This window comes from Schistocerca gregaria, chromosome 2, assembly GCF_023897955.1.
Source record: "Schistocerca gregaria isolate iqSchGreg1 chromosome 2, iqSchGreg1.2, whole genome shotgun sequence".
In the NCBI taxonomy this organism is placed as follows: Eukaryota; Metazoa; Arthropoda; class Insecta; order Orthoptera; family Acrididae; genus Schistocerca; species Schistocerca gregaria.
In genome coordinates, this window is record NC_064921.1 from 54343867 (window position 1) to 54368819 (window position 24953).

At 38.8% G+C, this 24953-nt stretch overlaps 1 protein-coding gene across 3 annotated transcripts in view; it reads right to left on the bottom strand.

Moving 5' to 3' along the window:
* The window catches only part of LOC126336295 (F-box-like/WD repeat-containing protein TBL1XR1), a 165688-nt gene that overhangs the window by 81701 nt on the left and 59034 nt on the right, over positions 1–24953 (bottom strand). The window contains exons 1-2 of one of the 3 annotated variants that reach the window (XM_049999830.1): positions 15246–15556; positions 11976–12121 (exon numbers count right to left, since the gene is read on the bottom strand). Coding sequence is in view for 1 of the 3 variants with exons in the window: in XM_049999828.1 (XP_049855785.1) it covers positions 11976–12121 (146 nt within the window). In the remaining 2 variants the exon portion in view is untranslated. Of the gene's footprint in view, positions 1–11975; positions 12122–15180; positions 15557–24953 lie in introns of those variants that run through there. The other 2 variants (XM_049999829.1, XM_049999828.1) reach the window with 2 other exon arrangements.

The window sequence follows — 24953 nt, forward strand, 5'->3', positions numbered from 1 at the left end:
ATTTCATGAATAATTATAAATCAAAGTTACCATTTTTTCCTGATCTGGGATGCTCCTTTCAAGCTTTTAAGTCATTGCTGCCCAATTTTCTGCTCTTGTTACCTCAAAAAACGAGTACAGAAGTTTAAAGAGACTTCACTTTATTTTGCATGACCTTTAAAAGATGATATACTTGGAAACTACTGTGGTGAGGTGGTAATTACCAGGAACTTGTGGCAACTGAAGTTGGATGCCTTGTAAAAAATCCTACTCAATAAAAGAAAAGTAGTTCAATTCACAGTGAATAAATCCTCGAGACAGAGGTAGCTGTCTGGCCAGGTACTGGATACCAGCCATCCCATAAGCCAGATATCCAGCCAAACATTGCCATGAAGGATGAGTCAAGCACATAGATTCAGGTATATTCAAGCATCATCATTCATGAGTGAAGTGAGTGAATAACATATTGATTGCCTGACTTATCTATTTGAACAGTTGCAAATTTTATCACTTTCACTTCTTGCTATTTGAGGCTACTACTAGAAATAATTTGTTAATTGCAAGATAATTTATTTTTCATCAGTAAAGGCAAGATCACCTGTTTGAGATTATTTTGATATAAATAGTGACAATAATAAGCGAGCCATTTGCTTGTTGTGCTGATTTTCCTTTGAGACGTAAACAGGAGAGGTATGTACTACTACTGAAGCATTAGATTGTCTTTCATTCTTTTGTTTTGAATTTTTTATGACAATCATCAAGGTGTTTGTCCTCAGGTTTACTGATTCACATCATTAAGTAGATATCATATTTGTAAAATACTCAGTATAATTTAACTTGCTTGGGATGTACAGATGTTTTTGTGCAATGTTGTTGTAAGAAACCAGGGGTATTCCATGCAAAGTGGTCTAAAGGTTCCCAGAAGACCATCACTGATTTTTATGAAATTTGGTACAAACATTCACACACATTCCAAATGACCATAAGTAAAGTTTTACTTTCACCAATGATGCCATCATAATCATGGGTGGAAGTAATGATGTATACAGAAATGAGTGTAAACATGTGACCCAGTGTTTAAAACTACATTACTTGATCTGAAAGTTCCGAACATCACAGTTACTAGTTTGCCTCACAGAGACAATCTGCAAGACAATTCCATCGTAAATCTGAAGCTTGCAAAAGTAAACAGACAGTCCTACAAAATATGCAAGTCCCAACAAAATGTAACATTTTTTTTTTATCTTCCTGATGCAAGAGATTTGTTTACTAAATATCGACTACATTATACACTCCTTGAAATTGAAAAAAGAACACCGTGAATTCATTGTCCCAGGAAGGGGAAACTTTATTGACACATTCCTGGTGTCAGATACATCATATGATCACACTGACAGAACCACAGGCACATAGACACAGGCAACAGAGCATGCACAATGTCGGCACTAGTACAGTGTATATCCACCTTTCGCAGCAATGCAGGCTGCTATTCTCCCATGGAGACGATTGTAGAGATGCTGGATGTAGTTCTGTGGAACGGCTTGCCATGCCATTTCCACCTGACGCCTCAGTTGGACCAGCGTTCGTGCTGGACGTGCATACCACGTCAGACGACGCTTCATCCAGTCCCAAACATGCTCAATGGGGGACAGATCCGGAGATCTTGCTGGCCAGGGTAGTTGACTTACACCTTCTAGAGCACGTTGGGTGGCACGGGATACATGCGGACGTGCAATGTCCTGTTGGAACAGCAAGTTCCCTTGCCGGTCTAGGAATGGTAGAACGATGGGTTCGATGACGGTTTGGATGTACCGTGCACTATTCAGTGTCCCCTCGACGATCACCAGAGGTGTACGGCCAGTGTAGGAGATCGCTCCCCACACCATGATGCCGGGTGTTGGCCCTGTGTGCCTCGGTCGTATGCAGTCCTGATTGTGGCGCTCACCTGCACGGCGCCAAACACGTATACGACCATCATTGGCACCAAGGCAGAAGCGACTCTCATCACTGAAGACGACACGTCTCCATTCGTCCCTCCATTCACGCCTGTCGCGACACCACTGGAGGCGGGCTGCACGATGTTGGGGCGTGAGCGGAAGACGGCCTAACGGTGTGCGGGACCGTAGCCCAGCTTCATGGAGACGGTTGCGAATGGTCCTCGCCGATACCCCAGGAGCAACAGTGTCCCTAATTTGCTGGGAAGTGGCAGTGCGGTCCCCTACGGCACTGCGTAGGATCCTACGGTCTTGGCGTGCATCCGTGCGTCGCTGCGGTCCAGTCCCAGATCGACGGGCACGTGCACCTTCCGCCGACCACTGGCGACAACATCGATGTACTGCGGAGACCTCATGCCCCACGTGTTGAGCAATTCGGCGGTACGTCCACCCGGCCTCCCGCATGCCCACTATACGCCCTCACTCAAAGTCCGTCAACTGCACATACGGTTCACGTCCACGCTGTCGCGGCATGCTACCAGTGTTAAAGACTGCGATGGAGCTCCGTATGCCACGGCAAACTGGCTGACACTGACGGCGGCAGTGCACAAATGCTGCGCAGCTAGTGCCATTCGACGGCCAACACCGCGGTTCCTGGTGTGTCCTCTGTGCCGTGCGTGTGATCATTGCTTGTACAGCTCTCTCGCAGTGTCCGGAGCAAGTATGGTGGGTCTGACACACCGGTGTCAATGTGTTCTTTTTTCCATTTCCAGGAGTGTAATAACGCTGGCAAGTCATATGTTGGCAAAATGCTAGCGAAATTAATACAAAAAGATGACGACATTACAAGAAAATCAATTGCCATGCAACCAGTTTCGACCAAGGAAATGAAAAACGGAAAAACAATTTCAAATTCACACACATAGTCACAGCCACAGTGCCAGCTGAAACAGGAACATCCCATCCAGAAGATGAGACGGTGCCAGAACCAGCCTCAGAAGATACAGCAGAGATTGAAATTATCATCAAGAAAACTGTACCTACTCATCATCCAGATGCTCACACACAGGGAAACTGATGAAAGGGGCCAATTCTTTCTGAATTTGGTCCAATACAATGAATCCAGAATAAGCAGTCAACACTCAGGTGGACGTTCCATTACTTTATAGTCACATTAGTTTTAAAGACCCTCTACCTAATAATATATGCAGTAGTAATTTCATTATGCACTTAAGCATCATAGGTCTGTATGAAGGAATGATCAGGAAGCTTTATGATATAGAAATTTTGCTAGAAAGTGTGAAACAATCTGTGAAAGTAATACGCCTTACTGAACATTGGCTAAAATTTGAAAATATCTGTCTCCTGAATAAACTTACAGGTTATAAACTAGCTACCAGCTTTTGTAAGGCCAATGGGTATGGAGGCTCTTGCATACTAGTTCATTCCACGGCAGACTATGACATTAGACAGAATTTTAGCCATCTGAATGAAGAAGGTACATTTGAAAGTTGTTGTATAGAACTTAAAGTGTATAACATATTAATTATCAGCATATATTGCACCCTTGGGTACCATATAAGCTCCGTATTTTTATATAAGTTTGATACATTGCTACATAAATTAAAAAGTGAGAAACTGTACAAGAAAGTGGTTATATGAGCTGACTTCAACATAGATGTAAGGACTGATGACAAATTTTCTTCACACTTAAAGAACCTGGTAGCCACAAATGGGCTAAATCTCAATTTTGATCAGTATACAAGAATTACAGCAACCTCTGCAACATGTATTGACAATATTGTAAGTAGTTATAATTATTATGTAAAAGAAAATTTCCTTCTAGATTTAGGAGTATCAGACTATAAAGCACTATTTGTATCACTACCAAAGCTAAATTCAGTCTGCACAACAAAAACATGTAGGAATTTCAGTCAAGAAAATGTGAAAGTATTTTGCAAAAAACCAAGCCAAACCAAGTGGACAGTCAGCAAACACACTTCCACAAGTGACAATTACAATAACTTTTTAACTTAATTCTTGGGTATATTCAATGAATGCTTCCCTTTTGTAACAGTGAGGACCAGGTCCCAAAAAAGTAGATCCTGGGTAACAAAAGGAATTAGAGTGTCTAGTACTACTAAGAGGAAACTGCACATGGAGGCAAAAATAAATCGAAGCCCTCAACTTCTTAAGTATACAAAAAAACATTCGACAAAATAGTTAAACTATCAAAACATATTGCAAATAATAACTTCATTTCAAATGTAAAAAACAAATCAAAAGCTGTTTGGTCTGTTATAAGAAGTGAAGTTGGCAGTGAGGCAGAGAGAAAATCCCCTTCTAAAATAGTGATAAATGGTAGAGCTGTTACAGAATCCAGTGCCATTTGTGAATCATTCAATAACTTTTTCATAAACAGTAACAAATTTGGTGACTGTTCACCACCAAAAAAAAAAACGCCCAATATGACAGACAGCAATTGCCCATGTTTTAAGTTTTCTCATGTTTCCATCTCAGATGTCATCAAAATCATAATGTCCCTTAAAAATTCAAAATCTGCGGGGTGGGATGAAGTCCCCACTGAAATACTAAAAATAGTCCGTCACAGGATTGCATATCCACTCTTTTTCATAATCAACCAATCTTTTGATGAGGGATGTTTCTCACATTGATTAAAGTATGCAGAAGTTCGGCCCATACATAAAAAAAGCAAACAAGGTGAATTGGGCAACTATAGACCAATCTCACTGTTGCCAATTTTATCAAAAATATTTGAAAGAGCTGCATGTGATCAGATTGAAAATCACAATTCATCTAACAGCATTATCTTAGGCAATCAATATGGTTTCAGAAAAGGCCGCAGCACAATCCATGCAATAAACAAATTAGTCACAAAAGTCAGCAGATGTCTTGATGACAGAATGTGTGTGTCAGACATCTTTTGTGACCTGTCCAAAGCCTTCAACACAGTAAATCATGACCTGCTTCTCCAAAAATTGGCACGCTGTGGTGTTCAAGGCAAATCTCTTAGCTGGATGTCATCATACTTGGCAAACAGAAAACAAAAAGGACTTATTAACATCACCGGCAAGAAATTTCTCTCTGGCTGGAAACACACTCAATTAAGTGTCCCACAAGGTTCAATATTAGGGCCACTACTCTTTCTGTATTATATTAATGATATGCCATGTCAGGTCCAGTCTGATACTACCCTCTATGCAGGTGACTCAACAGCTGCAGTTTGTTGTAAAAATGAGGTAGACCTAATTCGTCATATTGAACAAACACTTGGGGAAGTGGAGGCATGGGTCAAAAACAATAACTTGACATTAAATTTTACACAAACAGAAATTGTTCATTTCTCCACAAAACAATCTGCACAGTCTATAAGTGAAATAAGGTATAAGGACAAAAAAATTAGAGACTGCAGACTGTGTCAAATTCCTTGGCGTATTAGTCAATAAAAATCTGTTATGGAGTCGCCATGTGGACAACATACTGGGTCGACTGAATAGCCTTGTATATATTATGAATATCTTGTATAGTGTTACTGATTTAGCTGTACGATAAACTGTATATAATGCATATTTTGTTTCAGTCATTAGGTATAGCACAATTTTCTGGGGGTCTGAAAAAACAAATTTACTTAGAGATTTTAGACAACAAAAAAGAATTATCCGAGCCATGGTGGGAGCAAAACCAAAGCAACATTGTAAGCCTTTATTTGTAAAACTAGATCTAATGAGCATTCCAAGCATATACATCTATGAAACTCTCACTTTCACAAAAAGAAATCCACAACTTTTTGAGGGCAACTTCTTCTTGCATCAATAGGATACTACATATAGAACGAGCTACATGTTACATACCCACCGTTTAAAATCATATGAAAAAAAACCCATACTATATGGGCATGAAATTAAATGTAAAAGGTACCAAAAGAGACCTGGAAAAACATCTGAAAGATAAATGTTACTATAGTGTAGAAGATTTAGTGAATGTCAACAATGCATTATAATTGTAATTAAAATACCCCTTTGAAGATGTTACCCCATATATATTATTAGTTTATTGTCTATTTTTAGTATTATTATATATAGTGTAAAACTGAAAAATCACCTATGTCACAATCTTTGATTGTATAAGGCATGTTATGTGATGATAAAAACTGAATTGAATATTTGCAGGGATTTGGTCATTTATTTGATCCCATAGCACAGCTTTCAACAGTACACCCTTGAGTTTTTGGCACCTTTTGAGACATAATATCTCTGGCAATATTGTCTTGAAAGAAACAAAACCTGTAAAATGTTTTGAGCTCTCTTTACTAAAATAATAATAAAGATATCTTACACAATTTTCAGATGGATAATTTAAGCAAAATCAACCAGAAAAATAGACACTTGGAAAATTGTGAAGTTTAGCTTTTTATATCTCTGAAAGTAATTGTGAGATAAACCTTAAATTTTGCACTTAATAACTTACCAATGCAAGATCTTACATTATACAATTCATTCTCCACCTGCTTTCCAGTAATTTACAAATTGAGACCAAAGTTGACAGTATTTGTAAAAATGCCAAAATGAGTATTTTTAGCCCACCTTTACAAAAAAGAGTCTTCTGCAAACTCTTTTAAACCAATGGCTGCGCACAATAAAAAGGCATACTCATAAAGACTGCAGACAAACTGCTATGAACTTGACGAGAATTTATACAAAGTGACAGTAGTGTAAAACCTGAAGGCAGTTTATACACGGTGTGTTGCAGCTATTATGCAACACTTTTACTAACATGATCTACAGTGCCTTGGTAATGCACAGTTAAATTCTGAAGTTTATATAAACAGTTTATTTGGTAGTTACTACAATAAAAAAAAAGAAAAGAAGAAGAAGAAGAAGAAGAAGAAGAAGAGTGAAATGTCATGATGAGTCGTGATAAACGACATCCCTTTTTTGTAGTTATTTAAGTTCTTCTGACTCAATTTCACTTCCTAGTCATCAGGACTTCTGGTAATACCTTCCCCAGAGACTACTAAACAATTGTAGAACATAATAAAATATGAAAAATTTGAGTACAGCAGAATATGCTCGCATTTTCAAAGCACCTACACCTTGTCATTGCCTTTTAGTGGCTTATATGGTCGTATTGCATAGATTTTTAGGTGGTTTAAAACACGGTCTTCCTAACAACAATGGTTTTTGTAAAAGAAGGCTAAAAATATCAATTCTTGGAATGTATGAACATTGTCAAATTGCCCTTAATTTGTAAAACAATGGAAAGCAGTAAGAGAATAAGATCTTATAATCAAAGACCTTGTATTGGTAAGTGATCAGGGTTAAAATTTAAGGTTTATCCCACAATTACTTCCAGAGATATAAAAAGCTAAACTTCACATTTTTTCAGGCATCTATTTTTCCTGTCAACTTTGAATAAATTACCCATATGAAAATAGGTTAAAAAATCTTTGTTTTAACTACTTTGCTTAAGAGAGCTGAAAAAGTTATACAAGTTTTGTTCTTTCAAGAAAATATTGCCAGAGATGTAATGTTTCGAAGTAGCCAAAAACTGTGGGATGCACTGTTGAAAGCTGCACTATGGGTTCAAACAAATGACTATTTCTGCAAGTTTTATATTACGAAAGTAAAACTTTACTTACATTCTCTGGGAACATGTGTGAATGTTCGCATAAAATTTTCAGAAAAATATGTAATGGTTGTGCAGGAAATTTTTCCAAAATTAGACCACTTGGCATGGAAATGCCCTGCATTTAAACTAATAGAAAATACCTAACCTACCTTAAACCCAATGAAATATTACTTTTGTGTAGTAGATACTTCAGCTGTGAAAAAACATTTGAAAACAAAACATCTAGATAAATGCCAAGCAATTTAATAAACATCCTGCTGTTGCGCACCTACACCATCTTTAGCTGTACCTAGTATCCCCCCGTACTAGTTTGCCTTCAGCACTGATAGAAAAGCAACTGACTATATCAGAACTGTTTGAAAGGAAAGAACTTTGAGGTGCAAATGGCACAAATATTGTTACTTAATAGCGTAAATGATTGCACTAGACAACATGCCTTTATCTATCACAGAACAGACCAGAGTTACAAGTCTCCTAGAACAAGCATTACCTTGCTGTAACCTTGCTGTAAAATGGACTGCTGGGATACTAATCAAATTGCTCACTCATGACGGGTGCAAACACCATGAAAGCTGTCAGCTGCTTTATCCATTCACTGCAGGAGTCTGTAATTGAGTCAGTGAAGGTCCAGGTTGAAGTTACAAGAATAATCACTACTGGTAGATCTCTCGAAACGCACTGCAATCATTTGCAATTCTCTCAAGAAACGCTGTTGGCAACTCAAAAAGAGGAACATTGTTCAGAGTATCAGTTGGTATAAGGTATCAGCACAACGTGTAATTTCCACCCTTTATATTGCAGAGCACCTGTTGGAACAAGAAGAGGGTATGTCTCTGAAGTTGTTTGATTATGACCTGCTTAGGAATTTGATGTGTCGCCAGTGGTGTTTGATGGAGCATTTTGTCAATCTTCTGAAGTCCTTTGAACAAACAACAAATACAAGATCTGGTCCCTTCTGCAAATTCAAATAATACCAGATGCTGCAGCATCAAATAAGTATTTAGACAAGGGTGAGACAGTACAAAAAGCACTGACCACACATGGGAAATTTTTTGACAGCTGAATTAGAAAGTTGTTTCAGCTCCTTAAATGGAAAGTCAAATTACTTGATTGTAACCTGTCTCGATATAAGATTCAAGACAGACAATTTGGGATTTTTTGAAGCTGAAAAATCTCAACAATTCCAATAAATTTTTGCGAAGATTCTTCCACCAATAGCTTTACAACTCTAATGTTTGCTAAAAGAAGTAAAGGAGACAAGACTGAATCAGTTGCGACGCACAAAATCTATTGTGTGTTTAGGGAGTGCTTTAATGAGTCATAAATGAAAATAATGTGTGACAGTCAAGAAATAAATGTGACTCCAAGCAAGATTAACTACTAACTGAAAAGTCTAAACCAACTGCAATTGGGATCCTTATATTTGGCAATGTAATCAAATTCGACAAAGCTTGTCGGATTATCTTTCTGCATTTTGCATCAGTGTACGTAATGAAAGAATCTTCTCTGGAGCTTGTCTTATTTACAATGACAAGTTAAATTGCATATTACTTCTTTTATTTTTTAAAATTTTAGGAATAGTTACAGAGCCCATATATTCTATTACTGAAAAGTTTCAAACTCTTACAAATGTCATGGTCATAATTTAAGAGAGCTTGAACATTTTATTCTGTGTGAAGACTGGATTGTGGGAGCAGATAGCGCCCTATCAAAGACAGTCAAGCTGTAGGCCTAGATGGAATTAGAATTTGTGGATAAAGTTTATATTTGTCATATCATAGGCTTTGTTGGGGGAATGCATTGCAGGAGTCTAGTTTTTTGAGGGGGGGAAAGGCACAAATCAATTTCTTTGCAGGTAAACTTATTCTGCGTATTGAGGACCTAGATTTAGAAACTAATTCCATTAAGTCTGCTACAGACTGTAATAAGAGAGCAAATGGTTAGAACTGTTCCTGGGCTCCCATTTTATGCCACTTCACACAGAAGTGATGTCACAAATGTGAAAATAGCAAAAGAGTACAAGATAAGTGAGTCACTTTGTTCAGATAACAGATGCAAACTGTAGTTACAAAGAAATGTTGTTCAGGTATGATGACGTTTTTGAAGAAATATCTGGTGTAATGAAGCTTCATGCAAATCTTCATGACCGAGCGAGGTGGCACAGTGGTTAGCACAATGGACTCACATTCGGGAGGATGACAGTTCAAACCTGCATCCGGCCATCTTGATTTAGTTTTTCCAGGATTTCCCTAAATCACATCAGACAAATGCTGAGATGGTTCCTTTGAAAGGGCACAGCCAATTGCCTTCCCTAATCTGAGCTCATGCTCCATCCCTAATGACGTCATAGGTGATGGAATGTTAAATACTAAATCTCCTCCTCCTCCTCCTCCAAATCCTCATGAACCATTTTGCCTTCATTTCTGTTCTATTCTGTGGACCAAAAGAGCAGAAGGTAAAGGGCACGATGCATATACTAGGGTGGAAAATCGTTGAAGGTCACAGAGTACCAATAACAATCCATTACTTGTCATGAACATAGCTTTTCCACAACACGATCATATTCTGGCTGTGAAAATGCATTCACTATGTTATTTATAGTAGCACATCTGCAGTTCTATTTCCTTATTCATTATTAGACTTTCTTCAGTATTATCACGACTTTGTTCTATGTTAATAACTCTGTACTTACCTGGCCAGAAATACTGTTCTTCCTGACACTGCATTCATCTCCACTGTATGTAACTTCACTTCAGTCTATCTACAGGAATTGTTTTTTTTTTTTCCCTGATGACAAGAAATTCCTGAGTAATATCCCATGCCCACACAACTCACCCCCAACTTCCCCAGACAATCAAATAGAGGATCATTATACCATAAGAATGTTTTACCCACGATGATGCCATGATCACCAAAGAAGAGTTGCATTCCCTTAGGAAATGTAATGCTTATAGTCCCCCCATGCTTACATCCATTCACAGTATCAAGACAGCAAGGACTTACCGGTTAACATTACAATGACAGATTATGCAATCAACCAGACTGTTTCCCCTGCATCAACTAATACGTCTGTCTGCTATCACACTTCAGGAATCATGTTAGTCTGTTCTCGACAGAGATACCTCACTAAAGTGGCTGCAGCTATTGTACAGGAACCTCCCGTATTGGTTAAGTCAAACCGGAGTATATCCGTACTTAATATTCATTGGTGGCAGGGGGGGGGGGGGGGGGGTAGTGCTGTGTTTATCTTGTTTTATGTGCTATGACTAGGAAAAGGGATTTGTAGTGGTATCATTTTAACTATAACTAATTTTTATCTCAAGCACCTACAAACAAGTGTTTGTGCTGATATGTACTGGTATTGTAGTGTTAATGTGGTAGGGATACCTGATTTAGGTATCAAAGTATGCACCAGGTATGATATTACAAATGCATCCTCATCATTTTATTCTGGCTGTATACTGTCTCTACTATTGACAATGAATGGATGTAGTTCTGACAGTTTCCTAAGGAGAGTGGAGCAAGGTACCAGGGGCCGAAGCCATAGATTAACAAAGTACGGATCAGAACCAGTTTTTGGAGTCTGAACATGAAGTATGCAGGCCAGCATGCCACCAATGGAAAACACCAACAGGGATAAATTCTGGGTTATGGGCAGGTTAAAGTGTTCGTATTTTAGATTTTATCTGCTCCTCTTTGGCTGTAGCTACAATAATTTTTTTTTCCATTTCCCTTACTTCTTCCTCTTTCTGAGGTAATGGTCTGTTTGTCCTTCTTTCTGTGATCACAGTACTCTATCATCTACCATTTTTAATTATATTCAAGTTCTCAACCTCCTGGTGCTCTTTCCAGAAGCTCTCACAAGGTACAGTTTTCTAGTGGCTCAACGACGCTGGACTGGACCACAAGCACAATTTTCAATTAATGATAGAGAGTGAGGTGACATTACCCAGTTGTTAATTGAGCCTGTTTCAGCTGACAAGTATGGGATAGTTAGCCAAGGTGAGGGACTGTCAACAATTAAAATGGTGAACCACCTGCCTTCTTGTCACTTACACAACCAATAGTTGAGTGTTAAGTACATCATAATTTTTCTAGTGGTTAGGGTACATATACAGCCTAGTGGTTAATGTACATTTACAGAGTGGCATGATGCCTACCCTAAGTCAAAGAAGCCAACATGGCCAGAATTAATTAGTTGAGCTTCCTCAGATGTTCATCATTTATCATTTGTTCATTCGATCTATTAGAGTTCTCAATAAAAATATTAACGAACAGAATGAAAAAATTTGTCCATACCTTACAGTGCTTATACAATAACAAATTATCAGAAACACACAAAGGTATTTCTGGGAACTATATAATTTTAATAATCCAGGAAATTAATCCACATATTAACACAATACTGCTTACCTCTCCTATGCTAATCTCAGCTTCTGTGTACTGAAGTCCTTTTTGCAAAATACTGAGCAATGCAGCAGGTGGTACTAGTGCACCATTGATGTTAGACTGTGCTATGTGTGATTCAATGCCAAAGGTGTATGCGGAATGTTGAAATCCTGCAAAAACAAAATGTCATTTAGTTAACAAACTATTGTTGAAAACAGGTGCACACTTCAAAAATCTCTGCTGGAACTACATATTTAGTTAGTAAATATGAGGTCCCATACAGCCCTTCACTACTACTTTGATCAATGTTAAGCTTTCTGCAGTGATTTGTGCCCAGGTAACAGTCAGTGATTCAAATGTAACAATAGTGAAAATTATAGTCTCATATTTAAATCAATAAATCATCTCTCTCTCTCTCTCTCTCTCTCTCACACACACACACACACACACACACACACACCAATCATTAATAAATAAATGGATGAGTCAGGCACTCTGCTATACACACACTGATATCTTCCTAAAGGGGTAAGGTTTACTCCAGACACTGCACAAAATTTTAAGTGTCATCACATTTGTCACAGAGAGGAGTTTCCCCCCCTAAATATACAACTGACTGGCAGTCAGAATACAATTAACCTACTCAATTTAAGTGTGGTGTACTGAAATTTGCCTGCTACATATGGGAGCACAAAGCCATGTCCAATTACCTCATCCTGGCTTGCTACTTCCACCGCCCATTACCTCATCCTGGCTTGCTACTTCCACAACTTGCCTTCCAGTCACCCTCCGTCCCACTGCTGAACAGCTTTCTCATTCAACAGTGTAGGAAAGAACAACTAAGGTCATTACAGACAAAGCACAAGTTAAAACAGGGCAAAGCCTGGAAAATAAATCAAATGTTTCTTTTTGAAAGAACCATCTTGTCATTTACATTATGCAATTTTGAGAATCTGCAGCTCATCAACTATCTGGACAGCCAAACAGGGATTTAAACCTGCTCTTCTTAAGTACATGTCCAGTGCCACAAAAACCATTGTGCCACATTGCTCGATATAGCCCCTAGGACAGTGTTTCCCAACTTGGGGGTGATTACACCCCTGAGGGTTAAAATGAAATTTTCTGATATGTAAAAACTAAATGAGTCAATTCCGTTTCAGTCACTAAACTAAATGATTTTCAAGAGATCACTACTATTATAATAATTTTATAAGGCTCTAATAATAATTACATAAATTATCAACCATTACTTTTTCTCAAATGGTTCTGAGCACTATGGGACATAACATCTGAGGTCATCAGTACCCGAGAACTTAGAACTACTTAAACCTAAGGACATCACACACATCCATGCCCGAGGCAGGATTCGAACCTGCGACCGTAGCGGTCGCTCGGTTCCAGACTGAAGCGCCAAGAACCAGTCGGCCACATCAGCCGGCACTTTTTCTCAATTGGTAGCATTAATGCAGTGGAAGTTACAGATTCCTCACGCTGTTCACCCACAGCACAAATGTGTTATGCTTTGTCCCATACGTCGCTGATGATAGACATGAGACACACACCTAATAAATGCTAAATATCTGAAGAAAATATCTTCTCCGTGATGTAGATAGTATCTGCAGTAGTTCAGAAATTACTTCTTTACTCACTTCGAAACAGATAAATGAATTAATTGATAGCATGACACAGCAGTAATTACATAAGGGGTACTACAATGCTGTAAACGTTACTACTACTACTAACAAAAGAACACCAACGGGATTAAGAAACACAACTATAGTGCTCACCGCTTTTGTGAAGTAAAAAGGCGTTTATAAAGAAACAAACTTCACAAAAAATTATATTAATGTGTGTGTGTGTGTGTGTGTGTGTGTGTGTGTGTGTGTGTGTGTGTGTCCTTGGAATCTAAAAGAAGAAAGATCAGATACAAAAAAAAAAAAAAAAACTGAGTAGTAACAATTATATAAGCAAAACATTTCGAAACGCCAAAACCGCATTTAAAAAAAAAAAATCAAGATACATGTTAACTCGCCGATGAAATTTACATTCACATCGTTTGATTTGCAGATGACAATCTATCAGTGCAGGTCACCATACAGTCGGTCCTGCAAAACCATATAATGTAAAATCACGCCAAGAATCAAAACGCAGAAAAATTTCCTTAGGTCTCACTTTGTTAAATCAGTTATGAGTTAAAATACTTTCACTTTCTACAGTTTCCAATAAACAAAAACCCACTGACGATGGCATAGAGGTGCTGAAACATGGTTAAGTAAAAAAGAAAAAATGTGTTTGCAAAAATGTGGAACCCGTATTCTGTAACTGCAAATGCGAAAAGAGTGGACAAGAGATGCAGATTCAAAAGACGAACATTAAGTGGACCTTGTTTCATTTTCCTAACGGGTACCACTATTCACCATATGTTTCGAACTGCCGCCCTCCTCTTGACACAGGGCAACACGTGAAGCGAGTCTCACTGGCTCAGTTTCAGTTTCAGTGAAAGACAGTATCTCAAATTCGTTGGTAAGATGGTTCAGTATAACACCCTTAGTTCTACCCAATTCCTGTCTCTCCTGTACAAGGCAACTAGCCCTACCATAGGCGTTGCCTCTCGCGGTCTAGTGGGCGAGTTGTGACAGAGTCCATTCTTCCCAAAGAGACAGAATCCACAGCAGAGAATAGTACTTATGTACATACACGACTCTCAGACGCTACCCAACGCACCCATTCACACACGTTCCACTTCTGACAGTTTCTTCTTTTTTTTTTTTAATTTCTGGAACTGTAATGCTAAAGGTACTGTTTGCAGTTCTCACAGTCCCGATTTTAATCTTTCGCAGCCTTGGCAAACGTAAACATTTCTTTCGTCTCTTTTTCGATCTTTATTGTCTCTAGATCTCACAAAAACGGTGTCGCTCTGCTCTGCTGCTGTTGCCTCTGTTTTCGTCCTGGCTGTCTCCAATTACTTAGACTGAAACAATACTCAAGTTCTGCCTTTTGTTATCTTTGTGAAACGATTGGAGTAACTTTCTTGAAAGTACCTAAATTCTACTCTATAAATTATACCATGTCATCAAAACAGGTCTGGTTGAATCCCTAGTCACACAGGTCTACATCTAAAGCTACAGCTAGTAAGATGATCTCCTTAGCATTACTGCCGTCGTCGTCTCGATTGGCCGTGCTAGCAGACGGCAAAAATTCACTAAAAGGAAGTAGTGCTGGCACTTACAGTTCTCGCTCCTCAAATCTACCGGTTAACACTGGAATGGAGGGCGGCGACGCGAAGGCGCTCACCAGATTGGGCGTGGTCGACGGGGAACGCGGCTAGCTGGTCGAGCTTCCTGACGCTGGGGGCCTCTAGGCTTCAACTGAGGCGAAGATGGCGTCTGACGTGCGAGAACTGACAAGGCCCGCAGCCGGAAGTTGAGCGACAGCGAACGATCTCACCTCAAAACTAAATGTTCACAGCGTAAAACTCACACTATCCACCGATTTTAAAAAAATTGCAATACTCCTAAATACTGTAGGCTCTTGCGCATACGAATATCGCCCACCGACAATCACTTTACCACGAAGAAACGCGGAGCCACATCAGAGTACTACAAGACAGCCATCTTGACCCAGACGAACTACCTCAAACTACGGTATCTCAACACGTCACAACACAAGCTCCGCCCATACGAAGCTCCGAAATGCGTCCTTTGTCACGGGGTGCATCCAGGCTCTGGGCGCGGTTGCCAGCTGCCCCAAGAAGGCATCAAAAGAATGCAGTCGAGACAGACAATTGGAACGAACAACGGAACGACAAAGCCACCGTCCACTACCAGCCCAACACAACTCATGAACAATCAGAACCAACCTACCGCTAGAAATACAGGGAACCCAAGGACCACTAACATACTTCAAAATTCGGAAAATCTGAGACAACTAATGCAGAACAAACGGACTTTGTCATCTCTGCTTGCTGGGATTGGAAGATCCTGTTGACGTGTTTGAGAAATAAATCTAATTTTTTGAGCTCGACCTTAAAAAAAAAAAAAAAAAAAAACATGTATTCTATCTCTGTGTATTAAGACATGTTTTGACACCTCTGTGTGTGTGTGTGTGTGTGTGTGTGTGTGTCGATACTCGCGGAAAGGCACACACAGTTGTCTAAACATGCGTGCGTAAATAAAGAAAATGCATATGACGAAGTTTGAAAAGACAAAGTTGGACATCTTTTTCTAGAGAAAACGGACCAAATAACACTGAAGAAACAGCACAAAATGTCCTCAGTACTAACCTCAAGGATATAATTAAAACTTACATCATTCATAAATCAGACAACTGAGGAACGTTTTAACAATAGTCAAAATCTACAACAACAACAACAACAAATCAGGAAGCACATATTATAGAATTACTTAAACAGGAAAAACATTTCTAACAACTTTCAGTTGCAAATAAAAGAAATGGAAAATTCCTTTTTTTCCGACACTAGATATCTCATTGTAATATATTTCATTGGAGTGATGTTCTAGTTTCCAGAATGAAATGTTCTAGTTTGTTTTAAACCACTGAACAAATAATAATTTAATAAATTAGTTCATTAAGGCACTGAACTTCATCACTTTAACTGTCATGTTCACACTAGGCCCTTCCATAGGACTCTTGGGTTTCTTTCGTTGATGTATGAGAAAATCTCTTCAGTTTCTTTACATCGTCAGCATCTTTGCCACTATCATGGTTTTACAACAGCTGATCGATCAATGTCCTTAAAAACTATCTATGTTAGTTTTCTTCGTTTCAATAATGATCAAGAGGAAATGTATGTTCTTTCGACGTTTCCGATGACACTGCCTTTTCTTTTTAAAGAAAATAAATAAAAACTCTGGCTTCGGATATTTTGTTAATCTATTAGCAGCACTGGGCTTGAAATAGTACGCATGTCATCCCTTTTCCGGAACCATTCATTTACCATGCTGGCTCGGAACCTCATAATAGTGTGGTGGTAAGATTATGGTTTAAAGTTTTCTGAATTCCTTTGCAATGGTATCAAGTACATTACTAGAAAACATGTAGTTGTAGCCCTGATTGGGACGCAGATGCTACTTTGTCAAAAATTAACAATAAATGACTATATTCAGAACTGGCAAAACTCATTTTTGTAGATATCGACTTGGAAAAATTTCACAGTTATGTGCGCATGATTAAACGGGCATGAAATCCATGTAGCAGTCTAGATTAGATTAGATTAATACTTGTTCCATAGATCATGAATACGACACTTCGTAATGATGTGGAACGTGTCTCATTTTGAATACATACATAAATTACTTCTGCAAATTTTGTAGTTTTTGTATTTTGTGAAAACGGTCCTCAGTTTGGTATTATACTTCAAACAGGCAGAAAAGATTAAGAAAATGTAAAGATTCACCTCTTCCCAGAGGTGAAAGACGAAGGGGTGAGCAACTGCAGCAAAAGAGCGAGCCGGGCGCGGCTGGGTTTTTCCCCGCAGTGGAGGGGGCTGATGAGTCAGGTGACAACTACGCCGGCGAAAAGGATGGCACCGTCATGGCGGACGCTCGACGCAGCCAGGAATGTGACCGAAATAAGATTGCTCAAATTCCTTTCCACAGCTTACGGTCATCGTATTCGGAAAAAAAGGCACCGTAGATATCGCAGAGGCGAAACAAGTTCACTGCAGTTTAGTTCATCATTATACGACAACTTTTACGGAAGATACACACAAACTGCAATTGCAAATAGAACTGAATGTAAAGAAAAATTAATAGCTTTAAGCTACAACAACATAAGAGGTATCCATAGGTAGCTGGTAAGTCAGCTAATGACTCAGAATGTCAGGCTGTTAACAACTCATTCATAATAAAAGTCACCATATGACAAATATGTTAAATGTATGGTTATGCAAATGTGTCAGTACATCGCGTTCACAGTAAAGGTGGAATCAAGGTAGTTCGAGATACCAAATATCTATTTTCTATGATTTTGTATGATTTCAGGTAATGCAAGTTTAAAAAATTGAATTGCTTTAGTAGCAACTTGCGGCTTTGCAAGGGGCCGGACGACGTAGGGGCGTAGCCGTTACCTATATATGGTTACGCAACTGACCCTACTTGTGAATCAGTCTACCTATAAATGAAAAACGCATCAAAATCCTTACAGTAGTTCCTGGAATTAGCCTTCAAATACAGCCCAGAGAATGTGGGCAAGGGGGAGGCGGAGAGGGGATTTAAGAATATCTACAGCTTTCTTGATTATTAAAGCGGCCGTAAATAAAGGGCATTAGACAGTGCAAACGCCTATGATTGGAGGGGGGAAAGGTTTTATTAATGTATATATATTGTTTCGTTCGAGGAAGCACATGTAACATATATTGATATTGGTAACTCAAGTCGTCAAACGTATATTATTATGTGAAGCAGGGAAATGACCGGGAAAGAAAAGCTATCCTATAGACATTCTGTTTATACACCAGAAAGTTATCATTATTACATCTGGATAGTGGACGATTACAATTTTGGGGTTCGATAGTGTTTGACGTCATACTACATTCTGGGTGGCGAGTTGATCCTAATCATTTACGCTTTAACCTCTTCGCATGGAGGCAAGGGATTTATCGCGTTTCTCAAAAGCGCAGTTTGAGTTCATTCGCCAACTTTTCACGTACTAGCACAGGACATCTCAATTGTGGCTGTGCTCTGGCTTATTCTGTAGCATTGTCATGTTTGCGCGTGACTTAGAACATTTTAGAAGCGATCAGGTATTTGATTTTGGGTTATCGATTTGACTTTTAATTTTGGAATATATGTGAACTTGCATATTATTTGTTGCACTGTGTGTTAGTTTTTGGTGCACTGACGGACTTAATTTTTATTTCGTAATAATTATTTAACATTGGAATTAGCATTCACTTGCCTCACGACTTACTGTACTACACAGTTTCATGATATTAAATATTAATTATTTCGAATTGATGTAAGGTTACCATTCGCCGATTATTTTTCAGTTGTTCTATAAATAATTAGTTGGCTTAAACAAAATTCAGTGTTGTTGACTCCTATTATAAATCCTTTTGGGTTTCATTGTGTAATTAGAATTCGCTAACCTGCACGTGCAGATTTTGACCAATGCATCTCTCACTGGCCGTAAAAGCAAGCGTGTATGAACGCCCCCTATGACACACCACAGCAAGCCATCTTTACTTTACATTACATTAAGGCGGAATGGGGAAACCTTCACACTAAAGCACATGATTCCCAACAGAAGAGACAGTCGACACAAGTGTGCCGAGATCTTGATCATAATAGACTACTGCCACATATTCCCTCTGCAGAAGCCGCTGCTAAAGAGGTCAAACAACTTTTGTGGTGGTGTATTTGAGTCTAATCTAAAGACCTAAAATCGCGAGTAAAGCGGCAGCAAAAGAAACTATTGGTCTGCAACATGACAGACCCTGGAAACCATGGGTTAATAATCACATAATAGCACTGACGCCACAAAGAAGGAAGTGAGAAGGGGAAAAAGTAAATCAGAAATACAATATACTAAGAAGCATAATTTACAGTGAAACATAAAGTCCTAAAAGGGTTGGGTGCAAGTCACATGACAAAATTAACGAAAACTGCAAAAAATGAAATACAGAAAAGGCACTCAATCAGATATGACAGCATTTTGGAAAATGAAAACAATACAGAAATTTAATCCAATCCAAGAGGGGAAGGATTCTTATAGAAAATGAGGATGTAACTAACAGATGGAAACAATATATTGAAGAGTTGTTCTACAAGCCAGAACATTTAATGGAACAGAATAAGAATATGAGGAAGAAATGCAGAGCACTTGGAAAATGGGGCCTGAAATTACAAAATAAGAATCTGAAACAATCAGCTAGAAAAGAAGATCCTACACGAAATGCTTAAAGTGTGTGATATATGTCTTAAGCAATGATTTGATATTATCCCAAAAGACTAAGAAAATATCATGATTCCTAAGAAGAACAAAACAACCATACGTGAAGATCACAGGACTTCGATAATTCTATCTACCACTCTGTAAATATTAACAAGAATAATACATAGATGCATCAAAACAAAACTGAAACCAATTTAGCTGAAGACCAATTTGGGTTCTGAACGCACAGGCACACGAAAAGCTATCCTATGCCTGCACAAGAAAAGCTATCTTATACCTTCACACTGTAACTGAAGATCGTATCAACAGAAAAGCTTACATAGTTTTCGCAGAGCTAAGAAAAGCATTTGATACAAATTAATGAAAATTCTAAAGATTATGGAACTGCTCTAGAGAAAGTAGAATAATTAAAGATATATACAACAAGCAAATAGTGACAGTACAGATAACATTACGCAAAAATAATTAGAATTCTCAAAATGTATTAAGACGTGGATGCAATCTGTCCCCATCACTATTCAACATCTACATAGAACCTACAATGAACAAGTGCAATGAATACTGCACAGGTATCTAAACTAAACTAAACTCCGTCCGAACAGGCCATGAAGGTCCAATGGTACCGACTGGCCACCATATCATACTCAGCCCACAGGCATTACCGGATGTGGATATGGAAGGCCATGTAGTCAGCACACTGCTCTCCCGTCCGCATGTCAGTTTCCGAGACCAATCACACTGGTATCTGAGTCACAAAATATAAATTTTAGGTTTGTGGTAGCTCCAGATGAAACAATTTGCAAAAGAATTTTAAAAGTTATGGGTACAGTGCTAAGCGACTGATACAAAATGGAAATTAACTCGAAGAAGACAGAAAAAGTCAGATGCTCCAAGGAACCAGAAGTAGTAAACATCAAAATTAATATAATCATACACATACCTAATAAGTAAGAAACAAAAAAATAGAGAAGCATAAATAATGTTCAGGAATAAAGCAAAAATATTTTGTTCAAACAACATAAGCACTGATGTGAGGAAAAAGGTGATTAGGAGCTGCATTTGAAACACAGCATTGTACAGCTCTGAAACATGGGCAATAGACAAAAATGAAATGATCTCTTGACTCATTTGGGGTATGGTGCTGAAGATTTCTGTTCAACCAGGAAGTCCTACAAAGAAGTAGCAAAGAAAGGTCTTTTAGGACAGCAACAGAATGAAAACCACATGTTTGGATTGGTGACATAACATGACACGATCTTTTACTTGTAGATGTCCTAGAAGCAACACTACAAGGGCAGATAACCTGAGGAAGAACGTGACTAGCATTTTTAAGACAAACTATACATAATACAGGAGTTTCTAATTATGTAGACATGAAGAAATTAGCTTCTAACAGATCAACATAGAGAGCTGCCAACCAACAAAAAGAGTTATGACATGGTGTCCATCCAGTTTTTACCGGGACAGAAAGACGAACAGCGCAATGTACATGAGGAATGAACTCCAGACAGAGAACTAGGTGCATCAAGGACAGAACGGCAGATCGCTGTCAGGTGCACTGGACTGAAAACAGAATTCCAGCTCATAGCTAGTTGCACCAGACCAAAGACGGAACATCTCGAGACATTTCTAGTGGGAACGGACCATAGGCAGAACACCTATAAGCGAACATGGAGATGCATCGCACTGTACACACAACACTTGCTTGTGCAAAGATACACCAGGCTGAACATGGAATGTCTCTGGATGTTTCTAGTAGGAATGAACAGCAGATGTAACACCTAGAACTGACCACAGAGGAGGAAGGCAGTAAGTATAAATACTGGCTCTGTTTCACTCAACTAGCAATCTCAGGTAGAACCTGACAAGACAATGAATTATGTTGTCAAAATATTGTTCATGGACAATGCTGATATCCAACAGAACTCCTGAACTCTCTTATAAGACATGAAAAGAAATTATCGCATCTACTTTTAGAACATAGGATGAACTGATTCTGAAAATAATGGCAGTGATACGGACATTCAGCAAACAGATCTGAAATACACCAACTAATGTGGGAACTAAGACACAAACTAACAAAACAGTCACATGAGAAAATGGAAGATCAGATGGATTCTTTTTTGGTAGATTCCAATGAGGAATGGCAGTATGCAAAAGACATTAATGCACCCAAGAACAAAAAACATTCAATATTCATACCACACATGCTTACCTATGAACTGCTTAACAATAACTCAAATACCATTGCATAGGATCGAGTGTAGTGCTGGTGGTCCACATGATATTTCAATGTTGTAACTTGACGTCTTCATCAGGTGTTTTCTGAGACAGCTGATGAAGCCGAGTTCTGATGTCAATATATCATGTTGGGAAGACAGTGAGCATCAGCAGTACACCAGATTTTGTGAGATGGCATGAAACACTACAAAAGTCTAAGGAAGTCTAGAGGAAGAAAGAGGATGAACCAATAATGGGGAAATTGTGTCTGTGTCAGTGCCAACACCAACACTAACTATAAATGTTTGGAAAAGTTGAAAGAGTTGTCAAAAATTAAAAAAATGACAGTCTACCCCAGGAACAGATAGAATTACAAATTATCACCTGAAGCAACAACCATTAATTCATTAGTAACAAGGATCTAAATTAAAAAAAAAAAAAAAAAAAAAATCCTCCAGCAATGCTACTTCTCATCACTATGAGAAACAGCCAGGATGGTAACTAAACCAAAACCGGGCAAAGATCTTAAGCCACAAATTACAGGCCAACAAGGTTCACAATACCATGATCAAGATACTGACAAAACTCAGCTTATCCCACATACACACAACATTGCTATTAGATAAAATAATCCACATGGAACAGTTTGAATTCAAATTGAAATACTCAAGTGGGATGTGCTGTTTTCATCGACTAGGAGAAATCATGTTATCAGAGAGCTGATCACTCAAACATCAAATCCCAACTGCTCTATAAAGATAGCAAGCAAATAATGGCGACAAGTGAAAAGAAAATCTTGGACGTGAAGACCACATCATCGAGCATGTCCCCAGAATCGGTCTACTCTCCAATACTCTTTAATTTCTGTATCACTGATTTTCCTTTAATACCTGGAGTTAACTTAGCTCAATTCACCAATGGTACAGTGGTATGCACCAGTACTTCATCAAAATCTGTACATTACAAAGACAATCTACAGCTGTCAAGAGATGGTGTCCACTTAACAAAGTTCAACTAAATGCCAAAAAAACATAACCAGTCAACATTTCACCAACAACAAGAAACAATTAACAAGAAACCTATATGTCAACAATACAGCATTCCAGTGGCCCAAAACTCAAATATCTCCACGTCTCCTCAATACAAAAATTTATTTGAAGACTCACACCACAGCAAATGCTGAAGTGTTTACAAATGGCAAGAACCCTCATACCACTCTTCTCATCACCAGCACAGACTTGAAAATGACAACGAAGATAAGACTATACAAGCTGACAGTCACTGCTGTGTCATCCAAACAAGACACAGCCAGGCCAAAAGCACCACAGGTGCGAAGATGCGAGCTGGTGCCAGTGCCATAGAGGCTTGCCACTTATGTGAGTTCCACCAGCACCAGTTGCAACACTGAGGATGAAGATATCAATTTTGCCTCAGCCAATTGCCAGCCAAGTACAGTCCAGACAGAAGCCTACTCAGACGACAACAGACAGAAGCCTACTCAGAACTCAGAATAGCAGCTGTAGCCCACTTGGTTATAGACCATCATTCAGGGCTGGTTTAGGCAGGGAATGTCATTTAGTGAAATCTTAGAAGTGGACAGACAGTTGTTGTAAACTGCACTTGCTATGTACTGTGAAGTTTGGCTATGATTATTTGCACTTGGCCATTGAGCGCCTTTTTTGTGTTATATTACAAGCAGTCCTGCAAACTGCACATCAAGACACAAAGATAAGTAAACCTTTTAACTCATTTGTGAGACTTTGTCACTAATATGTTGGGGTGTTGTAGAACCTTTGTTCTCCTATTCTGTTACCTGACCCTGGGGCATAGCTGTCTAACAGTGGCAGGGAGAAATTGTCTTAGCAGTGTAGCATCAGGAGCCATATCACGAACTCACAAACTTAGCCTACCTTAACAACAGTGGCAACTCGGCCTCCACAGCACTAGCGACGAGGTCGTTACAAAACTGGTGATGAGGGTTAATAAAATCTATCATGTGGGGTATGGTGTCAAATACCCAACCTACAAGTTTACAGCTCACTCAGAACAAAACATTACACTGGATCATCAGAGCTCCATCGCGGGAAAGTACAAGATGTCCTGCACTTAAAGTGGGAAAAGTGTTATAAAAATCTTAAGAAATATGGAAGCAAAATTGTACATGATGTACCTTTATGGTTGAGGAATGAAGGCTCATTATAATAGGTGCTGGAAGTGATCTCCTCCTCATCTGTATACACAGCTGCATGTTCATGAATGTTGCTCCCACATTATCAGATTTCATGGCTAATGTTCTCACGTAACTTGGCAACATGGAAGCATCTGCAAAATGCGCCAACAACGAGGTTCTGCAAGCCGTGTGTGGGTCTTATGTTTTAGTGTTCCATGCTACTAGCTTGCTTCTTCCCATACTGTTTGTTTCTTGTGATGCATTGATATTCTGTGGACGAGCACATGTTTCTTGAAAAACAGTGATCCTTTATGAAATGTCAGGAAATGTGTGCGACAAGCTTCGATGGTTGACTTAAGCCATCTAAATACTGGAATCCATGCTTCGTAACGAAGCTACAGTAAAGTATACATTGTTGGATCTGTACGGCAGGAGATGACTGCAATTATCAGAAGAGAGCGTGGATGAGGTAAAGGCATGATTGTTGCTGTCAGCCAGAAAGTCTCTTCACTGTTTACCACAGGAACCAGGAATATAATGTAGCATCATCTGAGAGCTGTTAAGGCAGCAGATTGTATCCCTAAAAGTTAACAACTGTTCATGAATGATACAGTCTGACCATAATAAACACCTACTATATTGCCATTGGTTTGGCAATTTAACGCTGAAAGGTCAGGATTATGGCAGTACAAATGGTA